The following is a 27378-nucleotide window of genomic DNA, read 5'->3' as shown; positions in this document are numbered from 1 at the left end:
TTTTCATTTGTCTGCTGAACTCCTACCAGCAAGCTGACGTCTCCTCGTTTAAGGAGCCCGTGGAAATCCAGCATGAAAGTTTCACCGATCAACTCGAAGCTACAGAGTTTATTAGAAGGACACTTTAAGCACCTTTAACCTGACTGTTGCAAATTATTAACCCTGCACGCTGCCTACATGCAGATTCTACTCTTATTTAGGTTTAGTGGTAGTGGAAAACAAATAACAGCAATATGTAACAAACAACTGCACATGGATCATGTCATTTTATTTCATTTCATTCATACCTTGACAATAAAACACATAGTTGTGGTATATCCTTTATGAAAACCAGTGAACAATACTGTTCAATGTTAATGTGCTCTATCAAGGAGCAACACAACTCGGTACACAGCCACAATGAGGCACTTTATGTGGTTGTAGGTTCAAAAAACACAAGATGTACGACACTCAGACACAGAGACCTAGCATACTTATAAATGCTGATTTCAGAGCTGTACACACGGTGGTTCATTTGATGCTGTACACTGTCCAGCTTACCCGGTCACCATCTGCACCAGAGCTTATGTTAAACAACTTTCTTTTAATAGATTCATCAGGGCTGAGGAAATGTAAGCTACTCCATGCAAAGATAGTCAAACATATGAGGGGAAGGCTGGCTGAATATGTCATGTCATTTGGGTTTTTTTGTTACAGCATAGTAAGGCAGAATTTATACCGTCAAAACTTAAGAGCATTAAAAAGAAAATAAATTCAAATCCCAGGTTTAACAATATGATAGTCCTCAAAGGTCTCGCCCGTCCTGCTGTGAGTGTCGCTGTTTGTCTGAAATAATTTGAAGGCCATCTGATATCTAATGTTAATAATTAATGGGGGTTCTTTTAAAGCTAAAAATGCAGCAGACAACAGGCCGATTAAAAAGGTAGGCAAATACGCACACGCTAAAGCACAGAGGCAAAAACACTGATACAGACTACTGAAGTTATTAACATGGGCAACAGATTTCACAGACCATCACACCCATATCTGTCTTGGTTGTGTGAATATGCAGCTAAAAACAAGGCAGTCCTTAAAAAAAACAAAAATCTCATTTGATATGGACATTTCTCCTGAATACCATTATGCAAACATTTCAAGTCTTTGTCCTGCTTCCAACATTTTTAGGGCGAGTCTTTGGGAACCTTGACAACACTCTGTAGGGCATCCATCTGAAACACAGTGAACTCTGTGCTTACTCAATGAGCCACAAACCTAAAATGTAATTTTAGCCAGACTGAGTGCTTCATACAGGAAGAAAATGGGAAGCTATTCAGTGAAACTTTGAAATGGATACAATTTGCATTCACGTACAATCGAGGGTGCTCTCTGTGCTTTTCAGCGTAGTGGTTCTTGTCTTTAGTGAACTCCAAAACTCATGGACATGTTTTAAAACCTTTTTTGGACTTGGTCTGCTTTTAAAACATATTTTTAAAAGAACTTAGTATCTTTAAAAATTAGTGCAGTCAATAACAAATTATGCAGCTTATCCGTGAAGTGAGGAAGTGCAAAACACTGTCATGTAAGTAGTTGGTAGCTACATATTTGAAGGGTTTTTTTTGTTTTTGGTTAAACTGTAAAGTAAAAAGAAAGACAGGAAAAAGTTTGTAATCAAGCAAATAAGATGATTACTAAAAAATGTATAAGTCAGTATGTTATTGATAAAAAGTTATTTTTGGTTAGTTAAGGTATGAAGCTTCCTTTACAAAATTAATCTGCAAACCTGTCCGTAGGCACTGAATTAAAAGGAAGGCAAAGAAAATACTGAATTGCAAAGGCAGAGCAGGATTAATAGAGTTAGAGCATCTAAAAAGGCACTTTAAAAAAAACCCACTTTCTTTATATGTCAGTCTGTTTAAAAAGGCACACGATTGACTGGTGCTTCAAGTTATTCCTCAAGTGGTCTTTTGATTCCAGATCTAGGCCAATGATGCGTTGTAACAAAATGCTTTGAGGTAAACATGATCGTGCCAAAGACAACTGATTCTCCCATCCTACCGTGCAGCTTAACAGTACGTAGATAAAACACTGGGTGTGTTCTGTTCCTAAAGTGGGCACCAACAAAAATGCGTATTGGACACGTCACTATGTTCATGTCACAGTGGCCATTTAAAAAAAAAACAACAAAAAAAAACACAACACTCTACTTTCATCAATACTAAAATGGCAATAATGTAAACTCAGAAATTCGACCGTGAAAGTAATTTGGCAAATCAAAGTGTGATTCATCAACTTGTCACACATGCTGATAAATGAAGAGTAGGCGTGACATGTTAAAAAAAAAATTATCTGTTGGCTTTGAATCCTTTGAATCCCAGTGACAGTGATGACAATGCACACGATGCACAAAACAAATGATAAAAATGTCATATGATGATACTGATGGTGATAAAATGTCTCTTTTTTTATATATATTTATATATAATACATACAATACTTGGATCAACCAGTAACACCGATCTAGTGCAATAGTCACAGTCACTTTTTGTCAGAGCTGTTGTGATCTGTAATGTGTTTGCCTACTAAAAGTCTGTCAATCTAGTTCCTCACTCCTCAAGTCCCACTCAGACCGTCGTCTCTCTGCTGGCTTTTAGGTTAGGAGCAGACATTTGCCTGCGCATTCGTGGAGGTGGCTGAAAGTTGACTGGATGGTTAGGATGGTCAGTGTGATGGTAATGCTGGTAACCATTGAAGCCGCCATCGGCATACATTGCGCCGTTATAGTGGCATGGCTGTTGGTGGTGGTGAGGCTGGGGATGTGCTGGCTGGTTCTGATAGTGGCGGGGCTGGTAGAAAGCCTGCGTATACCTCCTGTTGCTTTCAGACTGCTGCAGTGACTCCATGGAGCCCGAGGGACGCTGACGATGATTAAAGGAGTTGCTGCGGCCTCGTTCGTGCAGCTGCTGATGTTGGTTGTTCCTATAGTTATGCCTGTGACCCTGGTTTAAACCTTGGTCTGAGTCCTTGCTTCTGCGCTGAACTGATGGGCTTTGCAGCGCTGGAGAGACTTGGATAACTGAAGCAGCCATCTTATCCATCTTATCGCTACACTGTACATCTTCTCCAGCTAGGCTTTCTGCCTCCTCTTCCTGTACAGCTTCTTTGGGCACCTTTAACTCTATAACCTGCTCATCTGTAATTATGATATGAGTACCCGGGCTCCACGAGTTACGGTGCTTTGGATTACTTTTGAAGGGGAAGCGTAATTTACGGTCTTCTGGTGGTATAAAGCGATGAGGCCCGGGATGCCGGCGGAGCTGCTTGGAGATCTCTTGTTGCTGTAGATTCTTGAGGCGCAGCTGCTCTTGACGCATCCAGCGCATGTGGCCTCGCTTTAGCGTTGAATCATCTGCCATACTTTGGCCTGTTAGTGAATCTGCATCTTCTTCGTCAGGCTTTTCAGGCACAGGTAGTTTTCCTTCCTGAGGGCTTGGAGTTCTTGCTTCACAAGTAGAGGGACCTACAATGGGAGGCTTTTCTTGGCCCTCTGGGGTTATGAGCGGTAGGACCTTTTCCATTTTAACCATCTTATTCCTGAGGGCACGGATCTCCTCATCCTTCATGTTATTCTGTTTCTTCACCTCCTGCAGGATGTCCTCGAGTTTATCAATGTGCACTTTTAGTTCGTCCATAACAACTCCTCCGGGTCGAGACCCATTGGTCATGACATCCTCAATGCGCTCGTCACCAACCCCTACAGTGTCCCAAACATCCCGAGCCACCGCCCTCCACGAGTCCCGCTCGTTGGGGTCCTTCTTGCCATAGCTAGCGCAAAGCTCCTTCATCTTTACAATAGCCAAAGCCTCGATTTCCTGCCGTGTGTGACGGAAGTCATTGAGCGCCACTTCGTAGCAGATTTCTTTGACTGCCTGGATCTTCAGGTCAGAGATGGTGACCCACTTAGAGTCCTTGGTGATGCGGCGCCGCTGAGGGATCTGGTACATTTTCACTGGCTCTCTTCTTTTCCCACTGCTGGGTAATCCACACTTTTTCACTATGGTTTGGAGCTTGCTGGGAGGTAGCTTTTCCCTCAGGGAAGTGATCAGTCTCCAGCTCTCTTCGCAAGACCTCTTATCTGAGTCATCCCCACTATCAGAGTCTCCATCCTTAAGAAAACAACACAGGACACAAACCAGATGGGTCCCCCCCAAAAAAAGGAGAAATTACAATGGGAAATCAGGGAGAGGATGAAAAGATGGCTTTTAAAAAAGAAAAAAAGAAAAGAATGAACATATAAATATGCAACAAGGGAACACCAACCACGAGTCAAAGTTATATCAGAAGATTACGTTCTGTCTTAAGCGCAGACAGCATTTCCAAATTCTGGATTTTTAACCAAAAGTGACAATTACACTAATATTAGAAACACTTTGCATACATCATTATTATACAAGATGTATGGCAACATGCAAGATTATTTTTAAAGTTATGCTGAAAATAAAGCTATAGAAACGGGAAAAATTTATTCACAGAAACAGTGGCTTCCATTGACTTTCTTGTCAGTTTTCCCTCTCTAACTTCTCCACCGAAACGGCGCTGTGGATATAAATTCATGTTCAACACAACACTCGCTAAAACTTTTTATATGTCTGAAATGGATGTGTCCTTTTTGGACCTTATTGTTCCCAGTGTTGCATATTGATATTAAAGGTAAAGCATGTCTATCATGATTAGAAAGAAAATATCAATAGATGATAGTTGCTGATTGGAGCACATCTGTACTGTTTTGTGATATTCCTCTTCTTAGTGGAAAATTTTGTGAGCTGGATCCCAAACATGCTACAGCAGCATGCATGTAGATGAATTCTGGAGCTTTCCCCCTTTAGTCCAGAAGGTTTGAGTGGCTTTAGTATTAGTGGTAAGTTAGCAGACAGTGTTCTTGCAGTTGATCAGAAAGCCAGTAGAGAGAGGAGATGCAGAAGTGCGGATAAGTGTTAATCCACTACAAGAAAGTTGTTAGTTGGAGGGGAAAAAAAAAAAAAAATGCAGTTTCTCATTTTTTTGGAGACAGCATACATTACAGATCACAACCAGTAGAGATCATTTCGATTGTGTGTATGAGACTGTACGTATCTTTGGGAAGAATTGGACATGTTATGTTATGAACCCTCTGTGTGTAATTCTGCACATATAAAACCACCAGGATGTGAACGAGGCCCCGTGATTCACTGAGTTAACTGTGAGCAGTGGTAACTGTTGTTCAGTCGTGCCCTCACAGATGCCAAAGAAGTCAATGAGAAACCACATTGTCACTATCTGTCAAAAACTACAGCAGAAATTGTTGTTATCACAATGCATTGTACATATCAGCAACTGCATTGAAGAGATGAAACTCAGGACAAAACAGAGTAAGAAAACTAGAGTAGAAATCTAATCCAAGCAAATCAACAGCCACTTCAGAGTTGACCAGCTCCGGCAAACACTGCAACTTAGTCCACAACCAGTACTGAATGAGTTAAGAAAACATGCTATTAAAATGAACCATGCAAAAGCAGCGTCACTTTTTAACATGTTTTTCGATGCTGATAAATGCTGAATCGGTTTTAAAGGAAATTTGATCTTCATATCAAATCAATTTTAGCTGCAAGTTGCTGTTTTGCAAGATTCAGATCCACTAAAGAAGACACAAGAAAGGGGAAAACAGGGGTTTGGAAAGGGGAAAGCTTTACAGTCTAATTCTTGCTCAATCAAGCTGCTACAGAAAAAATAAATAAATTGTTGAACACAAGAGGACAGCCAGTAAAAGCTTATCTGTCTCAAACCAGAAAAACTTCCATGCAAAAAGAACAGACATGCGCTAGGAGTAAAAGTGTGATTCACACATAAACATCTCAAAGTGTCAGAGCTCGGAGTGAGAATTAGTACTAGTGAGATTTAAAAGGACCAAATGAAACCACCATCCAAAGAAACAAGCTGTCAAATTGTAACTGATCGTAGCTTTGGAGATACTTTTACTTTGAAATCCACGAGAGATAGCCTGAAGTACATCAAAAATCACACAAAATATCCCAAACTAACACGTTCACTCAATAGGCTGCTTCTAGTAGCGATTTCATTAACTTTAACAAAAGGAAGAACTGACATTACAGCTCCTTTTACACCCACTCTGCACTTATTACTAACTGGTTTAAAACATCTTTGATAACAAAAAACAGAGTGAGTTCTTTAAATTCACAAAAAAGGGGCTTATTTGAACTCACCAGTCGCTGCTGCTCCAGAAGCTGATCGGCTTCTTCCTTCTCTTTTTTGTACAAGATTTCCATCTCAGTGAGTCTACACAGCAGAGTAAAATAAAAGTTTTGAAACACATCAAACAATCCACATTTAATGCCACACAACTACTCGCATATTTAAAATAAATGAACGTCATAGATTGCATACCTTTTCTCCATTTCCTGCTTCATGTCAATGCCCTGTTTCTCCAGGAGTTCTCTCTGAGCAAATGTCCAATCAACGGGCTCCACGGGGGTTTCGGCCGATGGCGTCTTCTCCCTTTCAGCTCTGGCCTGCTCTGGGTGGTTGAACCGGAACACGTGGTTCTTTCCCATAATGATGCGATTGCCTTAGAGAAGGCAGCACAAGCATGAAAGAAATTTCTTAAACGCTACAGGTCATAAATACATTTCATAATTTGGGCATTAAGAAATTAGTTACATCATATCTGCTTACAGACATCACACAAATGTTCGCAGTTTGTATAGAAAACTTTCTACACACATACCTGAACGAAGCTGGATCGAGTCCTCAACACGCTTGCCGTTGACGTAGGTCTCCGATCCCTCGCAGGGCACCAGCATGACAATAACTTTAGCAAAAACAAACCAATCGCAAATCAATCATTCTGAATGACTCATCACCATTCAAAAAACAAACAAACAAACAAACAAAAAAAAACCAAAAAGAAAAACCCACAAATACGTCACCCATTAGATGTAGTCTATATATTTATATACTCGTTTCATCCGTTCAAAAAAAAAAAAAAAAAAGGTTTCGTTTGTATGTGTTTAGGTGTTTTTAAAATCACACTATAAACATCTTGCTCAACTTAATTTAGCACACATTCAATACAAACACCTCCAAACACCAGCAGCCAGTATTATGTCTCACCATCTCCATTTGCATTCCTTTCGCTGCGGAAGTAGCAGTGTTCTTCCTTGATATGAGCACCGCTTAAAACAATGTCCTGTCTTCTCTCTGCGTCGGCCTGACCCACTCTGAAACAATCACAGAAGCCAGTTTGAGAGACTGCATACTGCTATACACATGCATTGTCAGCCATTTGTGCAAAAATGTACAGTTAGTGTTTCTGTAAGTTGAAATGTAACAACTGACTCAACAGAAAGAGTCTATACAGGGTACCAACAGGACAAAGAGGTGACATAAACAAAAGCAAAATGTATTCATTAGCAGATTTTAAGCCTGATCATAAAAAGACCCAGTAGTTTTCCAGACAACCTTGCCTGGGAGAGTTGCCAGAACTTTCCAAATCCACTGCGGCAGGGTCATTATTCGGGTTTAGGTTACCTTGTAATTCCGTCTTTGATGTAGTAGAGCAGACACTCAGACATGAGAGGATCCTCATTCAGGTTAACCAGGTGTGGGGTCTACAGATAAACACATGAAGCAGACAGTTTACCACAAAAACATTTCTAGAATTTCGCTGCTTTAATCAACATTCATAAGTGCAGAAACTGCCCCTGATGCTAGGATATTTTCATATCAAACAAATGCTTCTGTCTGCAAATGTAGACAGAAGCGGTCACATCAACACTGTCCTGACAACTCTGGAGTCTTATATTTCACAGAACTACTTCAAAAAGGATCCTGCAAGCTATTCCTCCAAAACACCAACCTTTTTAGGTGAGAATACCCCGTTAAAGTCTGCATAGAGATCGCAAGGCTAACCCGTGGAGCAGTGAGTGAAAGGAGAGAAAAGAAATTATGGAAGACAATCGGATGTAAACAAAGGACACACACACACACACACACACACACACACACACACACACACACACACACACACACTCACAAACTCATGAAGTGATGACGTGTGTTGTTTCAGGCACTAATGACTCTACTGACAAACAAACATAAACATATCTACCAGTTTTTAAGTCACTGCACTATAGCACTGCCTCTACTTGATGGAGTGAAGGGAACATGCCACTGCTTGTAATTTCATAAGGATCTGATAGCACTGAGAGCATCTACAGGAAAAAAAAAATAAGACTGCAAATGATCCAGCAGAGTAAAAGTACAAAACAATGAGCAGAAAAAGTGTAGATCTGGACCATGCACATAAAATGTCTATTAAAGACTAAACTGTCTAAAGTGGGGCTATTTCTAATGCGGGAAATGTAGTTCTGCCAGCTTATTTGGTTAAACAAACCTTTTTGGTGGCAAAACAATCAAAAGGCTCGTCAAATGGCCCTTCATCGCTAAGCTGAGTATGTGAAGGAAGCAAATAAGAAGTGGAAAGAAAGACAGAATGATAAAGAAAAAAACCCCAGGAAGGGTTCTCATGGAAAAAGACAGTGAGGTAAAGTGAAGTGATGGAGGAAGGATGTGCTTCACCACCAGTGGGAATGTTGACACTGTGCGCTCCCACCCAGTCTGTCATACCTTTTTAGGAGAGAATACACCCAAAGTGCCTCCATCTTCACGGATTGCCACGCCCATCTCTGCAAGCAAAGCCTCCCTGAAATACAGCCAAAAAAACATTTGTACACTCAGTGAAAGCATTCGTTATTGGTCTTTTATTCTTGCTGCAACATACACTGTGTGCACTTCTTTTTTCCCCACTAAAGATCGTTTGTGCTGGTAACTCGAAGAGGATGAGAACCGATGGTGTGCAACGTTGGAGTAAGTGATTTGTAGCATGACAACCGGCTGAGAATGGCACCAGTTAGACTCTATGGACAGACGGTAGCATGGTTGATGTCTGAGAGGGGTGTTTGTTCAGCCGAGTGTGACGACAAAGGAGGACAGTGAAATGGACAGAACTAGTGCAGAGATGGAAAAAAAGGTGGGAGAGAAAAGTAAAACAGACAGCACAGAGGGATGAAGAGAGAGAGTAAAGTACTAGGGGAAAACTAAAGGTTTGGTTACAGTTCTTAAGATGTGATATTTGACAGTGTTGAAACTTAATTGTGCTCATAGAGAGAGGGGGATAGATAAATCATGACCAACAAAGAGGGAGAAGACAAGAATATCCTATACAAAAAAAAGGGGGGTAATAGTCACATTTAGCCACACATGCTGAGTAACAAACAAACAAAGCTTCAGAGAGCTAGAATGAGAAGGAACGTGGCCAATCACAGCATCAGGTGGGAGTGAACGTCAAATTGCAGATAATGGATGACAGACATCCCTCTATGTGACGTCTGAGAGGTGTGTCGGGGGAAGTTTCCAATGCTATCAGAGCATTTGACACACAGTTGAGACAGACCGCACACCCCTTTAAGACTGACAGGATGCAATGAGGAAGACTTTAATGCACACGTTGGACAGACACCTTCCCCCTCGGGAAATAAAGATGGAAATGAACAAACACTGTCTGCCTGTACTGACCTCTCCATGCGGATTGCCTCAGTCTTTCGCAGTTTCTCCTCCCAGGTTTCATTGAGCTCAGCAATGATCTTTTCTGATTCCTGAACAAAGGGGAAATTATGAGAAAAACCAAACCGGTGTAATATAAAAGTAACTATTAGCAGTGTATTGGAGGCAGGAACAAGCGCACCAACCTGGATTTGGGAGATTACCTTTGCCTCATCACTGTCAAATGTTTATGTGTAATGTTTATACTTTCCCTTCACAAAATAAACTTGTATATTCAACGTGATTATGACTTATTTTCTTGCGTTTAGATTCCCAAAAATAGTTTCAGCACTGATAGAGAACGCTGTTCCTAACTATTAAAGCCTAAAGCTGATAAGACTGAATCTATTTTGGTCTGATTTCCACCGTATTTGCGTTGGTGCTTGACGTCATTGGATGACAGACGGGACCGGGCACCACGGTTGCCATGGAAACTGCAGCTCCTCATGGCTGTGGATGTTGCAATCTTATGTGCTACCCTATCTACAGAGTGTGAGAGACTGCTGTGAGTGGGAGGCATATAAGGCTCGGTAGCTGCGTGACGACCGATACGCAAGGCAGGGTTTTAATAAAGGCTGTATGTGGCGTAAAATTAAACAGCCATCTTAACGTTAAACAAATATATTGAATAAGTTACAGTTTCTCCCTTTTTATCTTATTTCACGTTACTGTGAATTTCTTGACTTCTAATACATTTTGTATATTTAATCATAAAAAATAAAGCTGCATCTCTACATTTATATACACTGTGGATAAAATACACTTTTTAACAATTAAAAACAAGCCTGTTGTCCCGTGTGGCATTGAAAAAGTCCGCAATTACTTTATTATTTTTGCCATATTAACCATGAAACCAGCAGTTAAGACCAATAGTTGTTTTTTTTTTTCTTTTCTTCAAGCCTCTATTGGTTAGAGCAGAGGTGTCAAACATAAGGTCCAGGGGCCAGAATTGGCCCAGCAAAGGCTCCAAAACCGCCCTACTAATAAAGACGTCCCTCAACGATATTCAAACAGAAAATTTTCTGTGATTTAAGAAAAACTTTCGTTTTATAATTACAGGATAGTCTGGGCAGTAACTGAACTTTTGATTTTTTTATTTTACGCATTTATTTCTTACAATTTAAGTCCAGAGTTTTGCTGACAGACTTATTTTCCTACAGTTACATTACTCCTTTATGTAGGAAAACTTAGATATTGTTGAAATTATATTTATTTTTCTTATAATTGCATATCTCAGCAAATAAATACATAGTTGTAAATGTCTTATTCCACTAACAGAAAGAGGAGTTCCACTTAAGATCAAAGCTCTGTATGTGGGCCAGGGTATAAAATGAGATATCTGGGATACACCTTTAAGTGGCCGGAGTAGGAAGATGGCTGCGGGACTTTTAACTTTCCTAACAACAAACAGTCAGTGTGATTTTAAAAGTGCTGCATACACCATTGTCTGCTTTACCTTGAGTCTTTCAATGGCCTCCTCCCCTCCAGGCGTGGACATGATTCGCTCTTGGATGCTGGTGACTGACTGAAGGCCCCCCTGGCTGCACAGCGAGCCAGAAGACGGCGAGGCTGTCAGGGAACCAATAGGGGCTGTGGAGAAATGGCCAGGGCGTTGGTTCTCTGAGGCTATCAAGTATCTATTCTTATTGTTCTGAATGTCTTTGAGGTCTGAGCCAACAACAAGAAAGAGAGAGGGAGAAGGAAGATAACACAGAAAGAGGAGGGATAGGCCAAGAAAGGTTTGAAGGAATAAAACACATAAAAATGGAATAACGAAATACCAAATAGAAAGAAGGAAAGAAAGTAACAGGGGGGGGGGGCAGATGGGGAAAGAGAAAGGACAAAGGGGAGGAAAGACCAATGTAAGACACACATTTTACGTTGTAGGGTTTAGACAAACACCCAGCATGATAGTCAGCTACAGACAGCAGCAGTTTTCACTCCAGGCAGTTACGCTCCAACTCATCATCTTCCAGAGAAAACGCATTAGATTTCAGCCTTTAATAACCAGTTTAAAGGGCGGCTTTTATGGTGGTCACAATTACAGTGGAGAGCAATTAACTCTGAGCTCTTAATTTGTAGTATGTTTGGAAGAAATAGGGAGGTGTCACTTTGTTGCTTCTGTGTATGTGTGAACGAGGGTGAACACACTGTGTGAAAACTGCTATCACGAGTATCGGCTACAGGATGGGAGGGAGATGGAGACTGCAAGAAGGTCCAGCAGGAGGACAGAGGAGAGACGTGGACACATGCTGGCAAAGAAAGTTCAGCCTGGAGTTGATTAGATTAATTCACAGCACACGCGCCATACGCACACAGCATCCGCCATAACAAAAGCCACAGCAGCCTCACTCAAAGGTCAGGTAGCTCATGTCAATATAATGACCTCAAGGGCCTCTGAGGCAACACACAAGTGAGCTCTTTAAGGACCAAACTAAATCAAAGTGATATTAGAAAAGGGTAAATATTCTGGGGGATGATGACTTTCTTGAGATATGGGCTTTTTTTCTCCAAAAACACACCCAACTATAGCTTGAGCTAGTTAACTATTTGCCCTGCACATCAGATGGTGCAGAAACATTTTTAAGGTTAAGATGTTAGGGATGCTTGAGAATACAACAGAAAGCACACTAGCAAACTAGTCACTCTACTAACTACTAAAGTGCACAAAGTTAGTCAAATCTTTACACAAACACCTCTGGTGCCTCTATATAGAAATACAAAAATTAAGCACCTTTCCGTCTGTAGCTCTGAGCCTCAGTTTGAGAACTCAGAAGGGGCATTTTAAAGCTTTGGGCACCGTCACCTGCTGGGGATGATTAGTGAAAGAAAACAAAATAAAAAGCAGAACGAATAACCGGGATTAAAATAAGCTTAAAGAGTGCGAGTCATAGGTAGTGAGACATTATTATGAAACGATGCATTTGCATTTTGAGGCCAGGGAAAACTAAAGGGCTACTCTAAAATGGATCTGAGCCTGTAAGTAGCTGCCTCCCCCCCTGTCATTCTGAAAAACGTAACAAAAAAATAACAATAAAGCGCAAAGCATGCTAACCTACTGCCATGCTTACTCTTGCCAGTTATAAGAACACCTATGGAAACCTTGCATTTCTGGGACTCTATTAAGCTTTTGCTTTTTTTAAAAAAAACAAAGGCACTTACATGCAAAGCTGGTAGCAGATTCAATATACAGGTAATGGGGTTCATAAGCAATGTTAGCTACTATAATTAGGGCAAATAGTGATATACAGTGCAAGTCTACCACACATATACACACATTTGATTCCACTTCCTGGACAATCATCCCCCATAGGATCAACTGAGGGGAAGCAGGAAAAGATGAGAAGGGTCAGAGGTCAGCACCAGTAGAATAGGAGGAACAGATATTTTTTATGTTGTTTTTTTTGGGGGGGCTGGATAAACAATAACAAAGCTGAGAAGAAACGTCACGATATGTTTTGCTAAGTGCTACGCTATTAGATGTGATCTATGCAGGCATTAGCAAGTAGTCAGGTTATTCATCACTTCAGCTATTAGAAGTCATTAATGGGTATATTATGTATCTAATTGACAAGGCTATGAGCCATTACTCCTGCATATAGCAAATGATATTTTAGTGCAGTTTTGAGTGACTACATGTGTTGTCAAACAATCAGTCAAACACATACAACCTTAAATATACTACATATTTGACGTTCTATACATGACTGCACTGAGGCATAATAAACCTTTATTGAGGTAAACTTGTTAAAAGCTGCTTCATTCTTTGTTTTTAGTGATGTACCAGCCACAAGTACAAGCACTGAGATGAAAACGTTAGATGGCTGAGAGTAACGAGACAGTAATGAAGATAGAAGACGTTGCCAGTTTGTGGTGGGCCCTGACAGAGAAGGTCGCTGGCTGCAGATACGACCAGCTGAGACAGCATAAAACTCACTGTCCAGAATGTCTCCCAGGCCCTGGGCACGGAGCAGTTCCTTCAGCCGGGCCACTTCATCCTTCAGATCGCGCACCAGCTTATTGTTGGGATCCTCATTGATGACAGCATTGCATTTGATGTTCTTGGCGCGGTCAGCATAGCTAAAAACATAATAAAACAAATAATTTTAAGTGTAATTCAAACAATCACAATCACAATCTTCCTCCAGGACAGAAAGCTTACCGCAGAGTGCTGAGGGTTTCATCGTAGTTTATGTCTGCAGGACTGAGGGCAGCTACCATGGCTGTTCTGGAGTTCCCACCTGATAAAAGATCAGTAGAGATGTCAGATAAGCATTGAGGACCAAACATGACCAAAGGCACATAGAATTTCTATGAAAATACAACACTTTTTAAAAGCTCGTCAAATGAAATAAATTTTTTGTGTAATCAAGAGCTTCATTAGACTAAATCTAAGATACACTGCGCACTTTTTGTGACACGTCTGGACCAAGGAGGTGAGCCGACTATGCTCTTCTTAAAACTTCCTGAGTGCAATGTAGACTATTTCAAGTCTTTTCTTTTTTCAATCCTGACAGCATATTCCATTATGCAAATGGCTCAATTTCTCTGGCTTTTCATACGTAATTTACTGGCAAACCACTATTGTCACATAGTAACGTCAATTAATCAAGTGATACTAATATCCATACCGAGGTTCTCCCTCAGCAGCCATGTCAGAACAGAGTCCCTGTATGGGATGAAATCACTCTTCTTCTTCTTCTTGCTCTGCGGTAAGCAAAAAATAAATAAATCAATATATGAGTAAAAATGAGCTGATGTAATGATGTACAAATTATGGAAACGACTGGAGGCTGTGCAATATTATGTTGTAATAGAAAAAAAAAAGATCCTTATGTGTAAGGGTCAATATGTCAGGTAAAATGAGGAGAGAGTTAATTTGACATGCATTTGCTCTTGTGCACGGATTGAGGGTTTAAGGTTTAAAGTGATAAAACTGATAACAGCCACATGACCAAAGGCTGTCAAATCTGTCTCATGGGATGAATGACAGGTTAGTGGTTTAGCTGTGAAAGGGTTTACCTTGCTGGTACAATTATCCTGTGCAAGTAAGCATTACAAGGACAAGAGAAGAGAGAACAGAAGGGCAGACATTACAGCATGCCAGGCTACAAACATGAATTCCTTTTGAAGGTAGGGTCAAGTTGTAGAGGATAAGAGAACGACTGCAAAGAAGGAGGAGGAGAGAAATAAAGGAAATAAAATCAAGTGTAAGACTCACCACTTCAGCCAAGGCAGAGATAACCTTTCCTAACGTGGTGAGAGACTTGTTGATGTTTGCTCCTTCCTGCAAGCACAGACAAAAAACAAAAACAGAATAAAATTACACAGATTTCCAGGTTGTACAAGCCATTTTTTAAAATGTGATTCCAAGGTGTTTGGGATAATCGGAGTCTTACCTTTAGCCTGGTACCTTTAGCTCCAGTTGAATCTGCTCGCTCACTGCCTGCCAAGTCTACCAGACTAATTTTACTGACCTAAAGGGAGGGAGTAAATGCATTAGATGCATCAGGCCTATAATAATGTGCATTTAATAGGGTGGGTAGAGATAATAAATAAATAAAATACAGCTCTTAGCTTCACCAATGCCAAATCTAAATTTCTGCATAATGTTGACCACATCAGAAAAAAAGATAGGAGCACAGTGCAGCACTTGGATGATGTACAGACTCCTCATACCAAAGCTACTGCATGACACAGGTTAGCATCTTATGAACAGCCTGGACACAGTAATGAGCTGAGCATCAGCGACAAAGCACGCACTATAAAACTTGACCAGCTCTGGTGAGGTGAAGAAATAGCTCTGTCAGTGTAATCTATTACAAAAGATCTGTTCCATTACTGCAACAGAAACAGCACTGCTGGAGGTATGACGTAAAAAAATGAAAGCTCCACTTTCACTTTATTTATAGTTTTTATGTCAAGGAAAACGTATGCCTGGTGCTCCCGAGCCAAGCAGCAGATTCACACAAATCACATTAGAAAATAATTTATAAAGGAAATCAATGCTAAATGCAAAACTTTTTTGCATTTAGCATTTTTGCATTTAGAAAACAGAGACAAATTCCAGTTTAATGGTTTAAATCCCACCATAAAAATCTGCAGAATGAATTGTTGAACACATTCAAAGCATTTGGGGGCATTCCTGTCAAGTGAGATGGAGCAAGGGTGTAAAATCTAACAGAGTGGCCACATACAATAGGCATTGTTTTCAGTAACACAGCGGTCTTTGTTCCTCCACAGTCTGAGGAAATTCTAAAAGTCAAATCTAAAATGGCTCTCTCTCTTTTTTTTTCCCCTGCCTCCTGTGACCACTAACTTCAGGAGACTAAAGGACCAAAGAAAGCTTTTAACCCATTTTTCAGTCTAAATAAAACAGCATAAAGAAATTCATCTCTAACAAACACAAGGAAGGAACTTTAAGTGTATTTGAGTGTGAATGTTTTCCAACTAATTATAAACAAAGAGGGCGACTGTTTTCCTGCTCTGACCTTTTCTGTGGAGAGGTCCGTCTCGCTGTCGTGTTTCCTCTGAGTGAAGACAATGGTGAAAACAGCATGGGACCTGCTGCTTGTCTCGTTCATGTTGGTAGCAGCCACAGTTCTGGAGTTTAGCACATATGGGCACAGTTAGGAAATAAACAGTATGATTTCTGAGCACCTTAATAACCACACAATATTCTTTTAAAGGAAAATTAATTCCTAATTCTTAGTCTTGGCTATTACTAGCGCTATCATCAGTGGGTTTTACACCTATTAGAGTGAAGTAAATCTAAAGGATTACTTTGTGCGGCGGAGGTGGATAATAACGCGAGGACGCCAAACACAAACACATGAGGAGTGCTTAGAGGGATAGTCACAGGGGAGATATGGGCTTTACGTGGCATGTTCTAGAAATAAGCCTTCTAAGTCAGCACAGTGAGATTATGGCAGGGTTCACTCCTCCTCACACGAGCCCTCGTGCACGCGCACATTTCATTGAAAAATACTCATTACCTGCCAGGTCAAGCTTGACATGCAGTTATATTTAAAAAAAAATAAAAATAAAAAATTAAGGCGGTAACACAGTGAAGGCTGAGCTGTCTTGCTGTTTAACAATTCAACCCTTGCAAATGAGTCATACAAGAACATTTCCTCAATCAAAGCTAATTTTTATCTTTTATCAACCTGACTGACCGTTGATTATCAGATCACCACAGCTGTCGCCACAACTTTAGCCCCTCCCGCTCCTTCCTGTGATCTCAGCATGATCTCAGGGCTTAGCTCACCTGGCCTTGTTGCCAGCATCCATCAGGTCAGCGATGTCTGTGTAGGAGGTGACAGCTAGCTTGGACAGATCCTCTACATAGGGACCCAACAGCGGGTGTTCTCGGACTCGTAGGTTCCCTTTGTTCTTGGGGTTGAGCAAATCTCGGACGCGCTCGCAGTAGATCTCCATGTAACTGACCTGGAAACAATTTCAGAAGTACAGAGAGTAATTTCAGGTGCTCCAGGTTGAATATATTAAGCTAATATTGTGCAGCTCTGTACAAAGAATATATATTAATGTCACTATTGATATATATAAGAGGAGGTATTTGCATGCATATATTAAGGTCAGAGAACATAAGATATACTTTATTTATCCCAGATTTGGGAAATTATCCGGATCACAATCGCACCTCAACTTCACAGTCACACTTTTGTTTTCCCAATTTTACTGGCAGAGATTTGCAAAGAAAACCATGCAGTATGTGACTGAAGTCTGGGAAATGCTCAGGAAAGAGCAGCGAACACAAAAAGTTGGGGGCAGAGGTGAACCATGAGGACTACAGATACCAAAGAAGAATGATACTCACCTCTACTGAGTAGGAGAGCTCCTCTTTGTTGCCGTCCTCATTGATCTTCTCAAACAGATCTTCACACAGCTGAGTGGCAAAGAAAAAAAGCATTTTAGTTCAAATGACGGCATCCGCAGATATAAAAGAGGCGATAAATAGGTGTGAGATCTGTGGGCTTCTTATAAAGCAAACATTTAAATAGTTATAGCCTGAAAACCTAAAATTGTAAACTTTGGCCAAATGTCATTCACTTTCCACACCGCTCTAAATTGCTTTCAGTGTGGTTGCAGCTTAAAGGACTTAAAGTTGTTTCAGTTCTTCTATTTTAGACTGTTTAAATATTCTGAAAGGTGAATTTAGAAACTTTCTATCCATTAGATCTGACAATCTGATCAAAGGAGGGGAAAGAGCCAGATCAAAGCTTTGGGAGAGGACACCTTTGTCATTACATACATTATTTAAGTGTATATAAAAAATCTGTTATGCATATATTTTTCAGGCTTTTCATCATAAACAAGGCACTACGTGTAATATTTCCAGAGCTCTGATGGTCTAAGATGTGTACAGAATTAGTAGATTAAATGGACTCAGCAGTTTGCGAGTTGTACTATACATTCAAGGCTCTAAATGAGCAGGAATAGTAAACAGACTACAAGACAAGGGATTGCATTATTTGTCTTAGTCTCTGCAGTGCAGTGAATGGTGAATGAGGTTTTGTTGAACAAACCATGGGAATGATTCCTTCCTGCCCCTCCTCCTGCTTGCCCATCATGGTGTAGGATTTGCCAGCTCCTGTCTGGCCATAAGCAAAGATGCAGACGTTATAACCCTCAAAAGCATGCTGCAGCATTTCCTTTCCAATGTCATTGTACACAAGGTTCTGTGAGGCAAAGCAGGGGTCATCGGGCTGCAATAAAAAGAGAAAAATATATTTAAATATATGTAGCATCACAATAAGATTTGCATATTTTCTTTGCTTTTAGTGATTAGAGTTAAAACTCACAGAGGTATGCGACCAATAGGAGTAATCAAAACTGAAGGTCTTTGCTGGTTCCTTTGGGGCTTTGGGGTTGAGGATAGCTGTGGAGGAGGAACAAAATTAGTAATGGGGTTGATATTTTCTAGATTGAAAGTTGAAGTGACACAAAAACTACTCGCATGTTCTGTTATTTTAAAAAGCTGCCTTTAGTTAGTTTATGATGTCTTCTACAGAATTCTTTAGTTGTGTTTCTTCAACCAAAAGCAGCTTCTGTGCTCAATAATATATATAACCATGCATTCCTCATGTCTTTCCTACATTTCTTTTTAAAGTAAATAAATAAACAAAGACTGTAAATTTAAATTGGAGTTACTAAATAGACCCAAATGATAAGATATTAAGATATATATATATATATATATATATATATATATATATATATATATATATATATATATATATATATATATATATATATATATATATATATATATATATATATATATATATATATATATATATATATATATATATATATATATATAATCCTGGTTGGCAAATAGCAGCTACCTCAGGTTCCTGTTCCTCAATTAGAGAGATATTTTTGGCAATGCAAGTCACATGAAACAGTGGCAGACTACGAGATGCTGGCTTCTTTTTTTTTGAGAACTGCAACTGTTGCAGCAAGCTCTGCCACATATGGTTTATCCTTAACCAGTGTTTTAATCATCATCATTAAGATTGACATCATTACAAAATGACAGTTTGAATGAAAAACACCAGCCTACTTCAATCACACCACTTCACCTGCTCTCGCTCAACACTACTCAGCCATTCCCCGTCGCCACATGGACAGTTTTTAATGAACAGAAATCTGCTGCCATGCCTGGCATGTCACACTCCTCAACCATGCTGGTTGGTACTGCCGGTGACAAGTGCACTAGATTTCACACTGGATATGTGACAGGCAGAAAGCGGGATGTTAATTTACTATAAGATAACCACAGAAATCACTCCTCTTAGACAAACTAAACTTTAGGGATTAGAGTTGTTTTGTGCCATGGCTGCAGCAAGAGACTTTGCTCAGGCCAGGCAGACAAATGCATACCACCACCTTTAGAAGTGAGGAGGAAGTGGGAGAGGAAGGAGTGAGAAAGAGGCTAGTGAAAGAAGGGTTTGGAGAGACTAAAAAAATGCGAGTGCTCAAGGCCCTAGCAACAGTCCAAACAGATCAACAACAGAAACCGAAGGCAGGACAAAAGGGAAAAAACTATCTGCGCCTTAGTAAGAATGCTACAGTCTGTGAGCGTAAGTATTTAGAGCATTTTCAATCTTTCCAGGGAAGTCTGCAGAAGCAGTCACAAAGGAATAATTAGCGTTGTGTGATGCCCTGTGCTAATGGGCAAATTAAAGCCAGGTTTGGCTCCTCAACATGACGGTGCTTGAGAGGCTTTTGCATCAAGATGTCGCCAGCAGAGTGCCTTGTGTGCTCAGAGGATTTCAGCGCGCTTATCAATAATGCAGGAGATCTGGAGAGTCGGGGATAGCATATCGTCCTCCATGGGTCACAGGCTGACAGAAAAGCACAGCATGTCCTCAGAAACCAGAACACTAACTGCTTCATGCTAAAACTATGATGATTAAAGCAGCAGCTATTTCACTGAAGCTCATATAGATTCATGCAAAAATAATCCATTTGACTGTGCACTCTACAATCTTTGAACAGGTTAAGGTGCGCAGGCAGAGTAGCAGCTTCCATATTGGGCACTGGAAGAGGATACAGCGAGACAGGCTGCTAAATAAATCCCAATTTCAACTTTGACCTGCCTCCAAAGGGAAATTGGAGACTGGGGATGAAGAAATGAAGGGGGATTTAGGTTACCAGTGCCCTTATTCGCCTTTCCTGGAACAATCTACAGTGGCTATTAATGAGAAAGCAGCCTAAGCTCTGATTCAGTGTCAATGAGGCAACTAAGCATTAAAAACAGAAACATGATGAGAGAGTTCCACATGTGGGGGAATTTAGACAGCGATATTCCTATTATAGGACAGAAGTCTGATGGTGACAAACTCTACCATACAGGGAATCAGCATTAAACAAGCTTTTTAATCTTGGACTCTCTCAATCTTCCCAAGTTCAATCTTGGACAAGACACTACATGGTAGCAACTACTAGGAGATTGATCAGCTCCTTAATATGAATCATGCTCATGTAGTACAATTATCTCATTCAATAGCTCACAACATTGCTCCCAGAAAGGAGAGCTGGTTCACCCATGTGGTGTCATCAGTGTGTCATAAGAGTGGGTCTCTTCTGTAAGAGCCTGTAAAGGTGTTCTGAGGTCAAGATACCCACACCTTCAAAAATGGGGCTCTAACTAGTGCTGCATCTGCACATAAAGGATACCAATGGCAACGGTTACATATTCACAGTCTGGCTTTTATTTACACATTGTGTTGAAAGAAGTAAAAAGAAAAAAAACCCCACACCACTCTAATATTTGTTCATGATATTGGTTTGATACTGACTGAAATAGCTGGGTTGGGTGTCTGTGGTACTGTGACAACAGGGAGCCATCTATTTTATTCAAATATAAGTTATTCTATGTTTGGTTTGCTGTGCTGTGTGTGACCAGGGGTGCACTAGGTCCTAGAAAGAGAGCTTACACAGCATGGAGGAAGCTAACAGCAAACTATTTGGAGTTCAAGATATTTCATGCTTGCTACGCCAACAAGTTTGATTTGTTTTTTGTTGCTTTGCAGCAGTTTGTGAATTTATGTTAGCAAATGGTGTTTGCTAATGGTGCTTTTGCTAGCTAGCCAGGTAGCACTGGAGTCTATTAACAGCTGGGAGGCTCTGTGCTACATTCAAGAACAGCTAAGACAGATGGAGGAACAAGAACAAGTCCAATGGGCACCGAAATAAGCTGTGCCCATTGTTTAGAAGATTTCCTGTTTAAAAAAAATAAAAATAAAATAGCAGTTTTGTTTGTGCGTCTTCTTTGCGTGCTCACATTTCAGGCTGTTCCTCTGCACACAGTGTGGTGGCATGCTGTAATACCGAGAACTAAAAAAATCTGTTTTGTTTAAATTGGTTGAATGAATAAAGCAGAGTCCGATTGTGAGGGTACAGGGAACCAAGAGAGACAAAGATCAGTGCTACTCAAGCATAACAGGTGTTTTGTCCGATGCCACAGAGATTTAAGGATCAAATTAATAAATCCAAATTGAGATTTATTGGTTGTATTTTTAAGTTAGACTTCTCTGCTTTGGACACATTAACACTAACAATAGCACATATCCCAATTTTGTTTAAAAATAAGTGGAAATTAAAAAGTGGCATTATGTCTAACTGAAAAGCATAACAGGAAACCTTTTAAGGACTGAATGACTTTATTTCCTGTGACAATTATTTTTGATTTTTGTTAACCGAGTGGAAGAGTGGACTGCAAATTATTCTGGTTATGTGGTTTTATTTCATTTGTCATTATTATAATGACTAGCACAAACGCAGGCCTGTGGGTCTCGTTTGCTTCGCTCAGGCATAAAAACACAGACATGTGTGTAATTTTATCGTGCCATTCTTTTTATGTTCATTATCACGGTGTATATTAAGAAACTTGCTGTTCATAAACACCAAACAAATGATTTTTTATTTTAAATATATTGTTCTACTTCTTTGCAGACTACTTATTAACAGTTTAAGACAAGCTAATCAGCTACAGGCACTATTAGTTACAGTTTGTTGAAAATGTATGCATATCTGTAAACAAGAACACATTCCAGTGATCCCAAAGTGCCACTGTACTAAAAATTGTTTAGCAACATTTATTTAGAAATAACAATGAACACATATACATAATGTAGACATAATGGCACATTTGTTTTGAGATCAGCTACTATACATAATATATATGAAATTTATAATAATCTGAGTCTTAAAAATAAAATAATCCCCAAAAACTATATAGATGTAGTTGTGCTTTAATCCAATCAGAAAACGTCTAGCAGCAAAAACTTTCCATGCCTGAATATTCTACATATTCTTTTCATACCACACTTCTGTGTTAATTGTTTTTCCAAAACGAAAGGCAACAATTCTTAAATTGTGTGGATTTATCATTCTCTCCTTTCTTCTCACAATCAGGAGTACAACCTATACATTTAACATCAATATTTGATTGATAGCTGCAATCAATCAGGATGTGACTGTGGAAAATACGCAAAGTCGTGGTACTTGTATCTACCAGGAGTAGAAAGGTTGGGCTGGTGTGTCACATGCATGTGTCAAATTGTTGCATTTGACGGGCAGAATGTGGAGAGTTTTATCCTCACCATCTGATATATATCTGATCAGTCAATCACAAAACAGTGCCCTTACACTCTAGCATGACATGCCTACACCTGCACATCTCATAAAGCACATGAACAGGGATTCACACTTAGTAAAAGTCACAAGTCCTGACTGAAATAAATAATACTTATAGTACCCCCCACTTAATATTCAGCCACAGTCACATCCTGAACTTGAAATGGCAAACGCATCCTGCTGCCTCATAAGCAACGTCATCATTCCGTCTTTTTCATCCATGGCAACAGGTATAGGACCAGATTCTGGTTGCCATAACAACTCAAACTGGGCACAGACGTGGAGGATGCAGCACATCTCGTCCTCTTTTCTCTCGTCTCGAGCGTTCGCCGTTATTGCCCTCGCAAACTATTTAGACATTCTTAAAATTCAAGTTTATGGATAATTACAGTCATTTATCAAACACTGATTTCCAGGTTTAAATCCTTTGCACATCTTAACAACCAACATGAGGGCGGCACTGCAGACTTTAGGCCACTTATAATGTCAGGCTCAATAAGGCACTGTTTACCATCCCGCCGTCGGTAAGCACTAAACATCCATTACATTAACAGATGACATGCAAATCTACACATATGAGGTACTCAAAAGGAGTCAAAATTCTCTTAAGACTGAGAAACGTAGACAAACAAAAGCTATTGTGTGGCACATTCATCTGTTTGCTCTTCCGAAATGCTACGGTTTTACATTTTCAGCTCCTAGGAATTTAGGATTGATAGGATGCAAGCCCTCCACAAGCCCTCAGGGTGAACAGCAGTTAACTAACCACATCCTGACATCAACCTCAGCTGGTTGTTGCCAGCAGACATTTTGTGCTACAGTGCTCAATATGGGGTCTATAATCCAACCAGGAAAGAAAAAAAAAGCCCTCAGTAATTAGGTTGTTAGGAGGTCTCCAAGCACCAGATGGAGACTAAAAGCTAGCCCTTTTCACCTGACGCTAACAGCCAGAGTCTAAAATGGCTGAACAAAATCGACCTCTCTCTCTTCCAGTAACCCTCTAAGGATACGCCGACTGCTAAGTGAAGCTGATCGATGACTATCTGGGATCACAGGAAGGGGGTGAAGACATTAGGGTGAATGCATATGGAAACTTTGAAAGAGAAACAAATGGGTGAAGTTAAAGGAACCCAGAGAATATCTGTGCACAGCTGGAATGACAACACGTGCTTCTTTGAACAAGACAGGAATTTAAATAGCATCCCTGGGGTCTCTGTGTGCATATCCAAGCGCATCTGTGTGATGTTCACTTCTGAATAATATCACTTCAAACATTCAATTCATATTTACTCACAAGAGTACAGACTGCTCTTTTCCACTAAATAAAAATGTTGGTTACACCAGTTGAACCAAAACCATGTGCACTTAACTACTAATTAAATAATCTCATGAAATGTAACTTCACAGGCAAATTACTTTTAGTGATAGAAAATCCATTTGTAATAGCAGCTGAGAGAAACATTTAAAATTCAGCGTACAGCATTAGCGCCCAGCTTCTTACTTATTATTAAATATTGAAGGCCATAGTAATCATTTTTAAATGGATTGCAATTCACCGTCACTGGATGTTTTTATTTCTAGAGATTACATCTAGGTGCCCAAAACAATAATGGAACCTCACCAAAACAAACCCCATGTCAGAAAATAATTTTCTGCTTTGGTAGAGCTCTGGGTCTAGAATGATTTTCTTCTCTGCTAGTTAATATGTAAAATACAAGATGGAAGCAAGTCAATTAAAAATTGTTGTTTCAATAATGGAATTTCTCCCAATAACATAATCTGATAATGTGGATCATGGTGCTGATTAGAAATGCCGCTTAAAACCTAATCTCTGTCTCCCTCTCCCCCTCTGCCATCTAAAAAACAAACAACCCCCCCAAGAAACACCCTGCATTGGTATAAAAAGCCAGAGAGACAGAGAGGGTAAACTAAAACATTACAGCAACAAAGTCTGACAGTGAAACTGCTGCATCCTCTACGTCCACAGCTGGTATGTTTTACACAGATGCAGCCAGCACTGAATTGAGATCAGAGCAGAGGAACTTTATTGATCCCAGAGGGAAACTGAGTTGTTATAGCAACATACAACACACAGTTTAGGGTTTGTTTGGTTTTTTTGCATCATTCCTGGTGAGCTCTGCTGTCGCTTCCTTCCCTGTTCCAGTCCACTTTTCAATCAATCAACATTTGATCGATGCAAAGCATCACACGTTGCTCGACGCGCTGCACAGAAGCATGTTAGCCTTGGCTGAAAACTCGCCTTCACAGGCAAATACATACACAAACTGATGAAATGGCAAATCCACAAATTAAGCATTCAGCTGTGCTCACACTGGAAGAGATTCATTTGTCATACATCACTTTGAAGCTGACGGCTGGTCGCTTGCACACACCCCAAGCTCTGGTTGCCTAGGTGACCCTCTATTGTACTACCAGGTCATATGTCAATTAGCGGTAATCTTCGCTTTCATTGGTAGTTGCTTCAGTTGCTTACCGGGAATTTGAGAAAACTTTTACCTGAGTCCGGCCTACTTCCCATTGCCTGCAGTTATGACACATGAAGAGCAGAGTATCATTCATTTTCTATACAGAAGACTTGAGGGAAAAGGTAAGTATAATCACTTAAAAGATTAAATCTCCATTTAAGGTCACCGTTGTCAAGTGACACTTCAACGTCTGGTTCTTGCAGTATGGATAAGAATCACAGCTGCTTCATGCTACAACACAATTATTCCTTTTGGTAAAAAGTGTGAGGTATTGTATGAGAAATAGAAAATGTTGTGTACACTTATTTCAAACTACAGCCTCCCACCTGTGGATGAATGGTGAAGCGAAACAGCTGTTGACATGAACCAACGATGTGAGCAGTGCCACAGTAACGCTAATATAGCTGTTCACTCTCAAGTAGCAAGACTCAAGTTTGGATGAGGTACATGCTGAGCTGGCCACAGAAATTCTCTGCGTGTTGCATCCAGTGTATTTAGGAGAGTGTGTTTGATGGCTTGGTTACCAGGGCTGCGGCACAGGTGACAGAGTTGTCGCTGGATGCGGCTTAAAGCTGAGGGCTAAAAGTAGTGTCTGAGCACTGCAGCGCACATTTGCAAACAGCTGAGCTTGTCGCAGCCACAACACAGCACATACAACATCTCCAAAATAGAAACTTACACCTTGATTACCCCCTTTGGATACAGTGACGTTCATGTAAGGTCAGGGTGGGTTGCCAGGTGGCCTTTAATTAAAAAAATATCGACACAGCAAATCAATATGCCTCTGTTAAATACTTCTGCCAGAAAAAAAAAAATACGTAACTTTCCAAGCAGCGAGCTGAGTTTTTCTTACAAGGAGACATGACCCTTTAAAACAATCTATATCACGGTCACTGACTCAGACAAACTACAACAAACTTTCTATTCATGAAAGAATCACACATTTTCATTTGATCAGATGAGTGTACTTCAGAGGCACTGCTGGAACTTTAAAGGAAGGCACTAAATGCATCTCAGCTTCTACTAAGAAGTCCGATCACGTCATTCTTCTGCTGGGTGAGAGGAGAGAGGAAAAAAGGCACAGGAAGACACTTGAACAAAGCACTGAATGCAGGGTATTGCATGCAGGGTTTGAGCCTGCAAAACACATTAGGTAATCTGTTATGACAAGGCTCTATGCGCCGAGTCCCCTCTGTGACAATGACCCTTTTCACACTGCCCTATCCCCCCCTCTCTTTTTTTAGGGAAGAAAAAGCATTCAGAAAAATATATACTCTCAGTGTTTTCATTGGAAAGTGACTGAAGTTAGCTTAAAAGCAAATGTAAAACAACAGCGCTCCATTCAAAAGCATGTTTTCTTTAACTGATGCTCTAAAAGTCAAGCTTTAAATGCATTCAATACATGCGCCTAGGTTATCTGATGAAATATGGTCTGAGCAGGAAATCAGTGTTTGCATGTAGTGCAAAAAAAAAAAAAAAAAGCCCCTGTTTACTTTCTGTTTCTGAGCTATCACATATAAATCCCACCACCTACCAACTTAAGAGGATTTCTTTAAAGCATTTTGAGTGATAGTAGAGAGAAAAGAGAGGCAGTCTAGTAGGAGTATGCTTTTTTCCCCCTTAATATGCATATATGTATGTGGTAACAGGCTTTCTCTTAATTCCTCGCCCCAATTTAGGATACTGGGTTTCTTGTTAGCATGGTGAGAAATAAGAAATCGCTGAAAATCTTGAATCAATACATTTTTAACAAAAGTTGTTCCAAAAGGAAACAAAAAAGCCCCACATGCGTAACCTGATCATAGGTGGAGTTGCCTGTTTAGCTAGAAAGCAGTGGGAGAAGCGCAGCCCTGGCCGGCCCATGTGCCAGCTGTTCCAGCTCTGACGACTGTCTATTTATACAGCAGCAGATGGCAGTTAGTGCCTAGCATGCCGACAGACTGTCAGTGACAGGAAGGAATGGACAGATTTCAGCCGCCCAACCTTTCCGCTGAACTTGTAGCCAAACCATACATTGCTCTGAGCCCACAGACACTGATAGCTGGCGAGTGCTCCAACTACCTCTTGATATTAGCAGCTTATGTGGACTCAC

At 40.3% G+C, this 27378-nt stretch overlaps 1 protein-coding gene across 18 annotated transcripts in view; it reads right to left on the bottom strand.

Annotated features, from left to right (window-relative positions):
• Positions 1 to 27378, bottom strand: part of kif1b (kinesin family member 1B) — a 67244-nt gene that overhangs the window by 20181 nt on the left and 19685 nt on the right. For 5 of the 18 annotated variants that reach the window (XM_082519478.1, XM_082519481.1, XM_082519485.1 and 2 more), the window contains exons 3-25: positions 18456 to 18532; positions 18180 to 18359; positions 17471 to 17539; positions 16901 to 17079; positions 16125 to 16236; positions 15033 to 15110; positions 14855 to 14920; positions 14656 to 14673; positions 14265 to 14340; positions 13796 to 13874; positions 13571 to 13713; positions 12911 to 12952; positions 12368 to 12442; positions 11090 to 11223; positions 9607 to 9686; positions 8659 to 8734; positions 8426 to 8479; positions 7889 to 7936; positions 7561 to 7640; positions 7144 to 7250; positions 6758 to 6841; positions 6418 to 6598; positions 6237 to 6309 (exon numbers count right to left, since the gene is read on the bottom strand). In XM_082519478.1, the coding sequence (XP_082375604.1) occupies positions 6237 to 6309; positions 6418 to 6598; positions 6758 to 6841; positions 7144 to 7250; positions 7561 to 7640; positions 7889 to 7936; positions 8426 to 8479; positions 8659 to 8734; positions 9607 to 9686; positions 11090 to 11223; positions 12368 to 12442; positions 12911 to 12952; positions 13571 to 13713; positions 13796 to 13874; positions 14265 to 14340; positions 14656 to 14673; positions 14855 to 14920; positions 15033 to 15110; positions 16125 to 16236; positions 16901 to 17079; positions 17471 to 17539; positions 18180 to 18359; positions 18456 to 18532 (2111 nt within the window). Of the gene's footprint in view, positions 1 to 247; positions 4143 to 6236; positions 6310 to 6417; positions 6599 to 6757; positions 6842 to 7143; positions 7251 to 7560; positions 7641 to 7888; positions 7937 to 8425; positions 8480 to 8658; positions 8735 to 9606; positions 9687 to 11089; positions 11302 to 12367; positions 12443 to 12910; positions 12953 to 13570; positions 13714 to 13795; positions 13875 to 14264; positions 14341 to 14655; positions 14674 to 14854; positions 14921 to 15032; positions 15111 to 16124; positions 16237 to 16900; positions 17080 to 17470; positions 17540 to 18179; positions 18360 to 18455; positions 18533 to 27378 lie in introns of those variants that run through there. The other 13 variants (XM_082519483.1, XM_082519472.1, XM_082519473.1 and 10 more) reach the window with 11 other exon arrangements.

This window comes from Aulonocara stuartgranti (genome assembly GCF_965226115.1).
Source record: "Aulonocara stuartgranti genome assembly, chromosome: 20".
In the NCBI taxonomy this organism is placed as follows: Eukaryota; Metazoa; Chordata; class Actinopteri; order Cichliformes; family Cichlidae; genus Aulonocara; species Aulonocara stuartgranti.
Note: the sequence above shows the minus strand (reverse complement) of the source record. Positions and strands in the feature narration are given on the sequence as shown.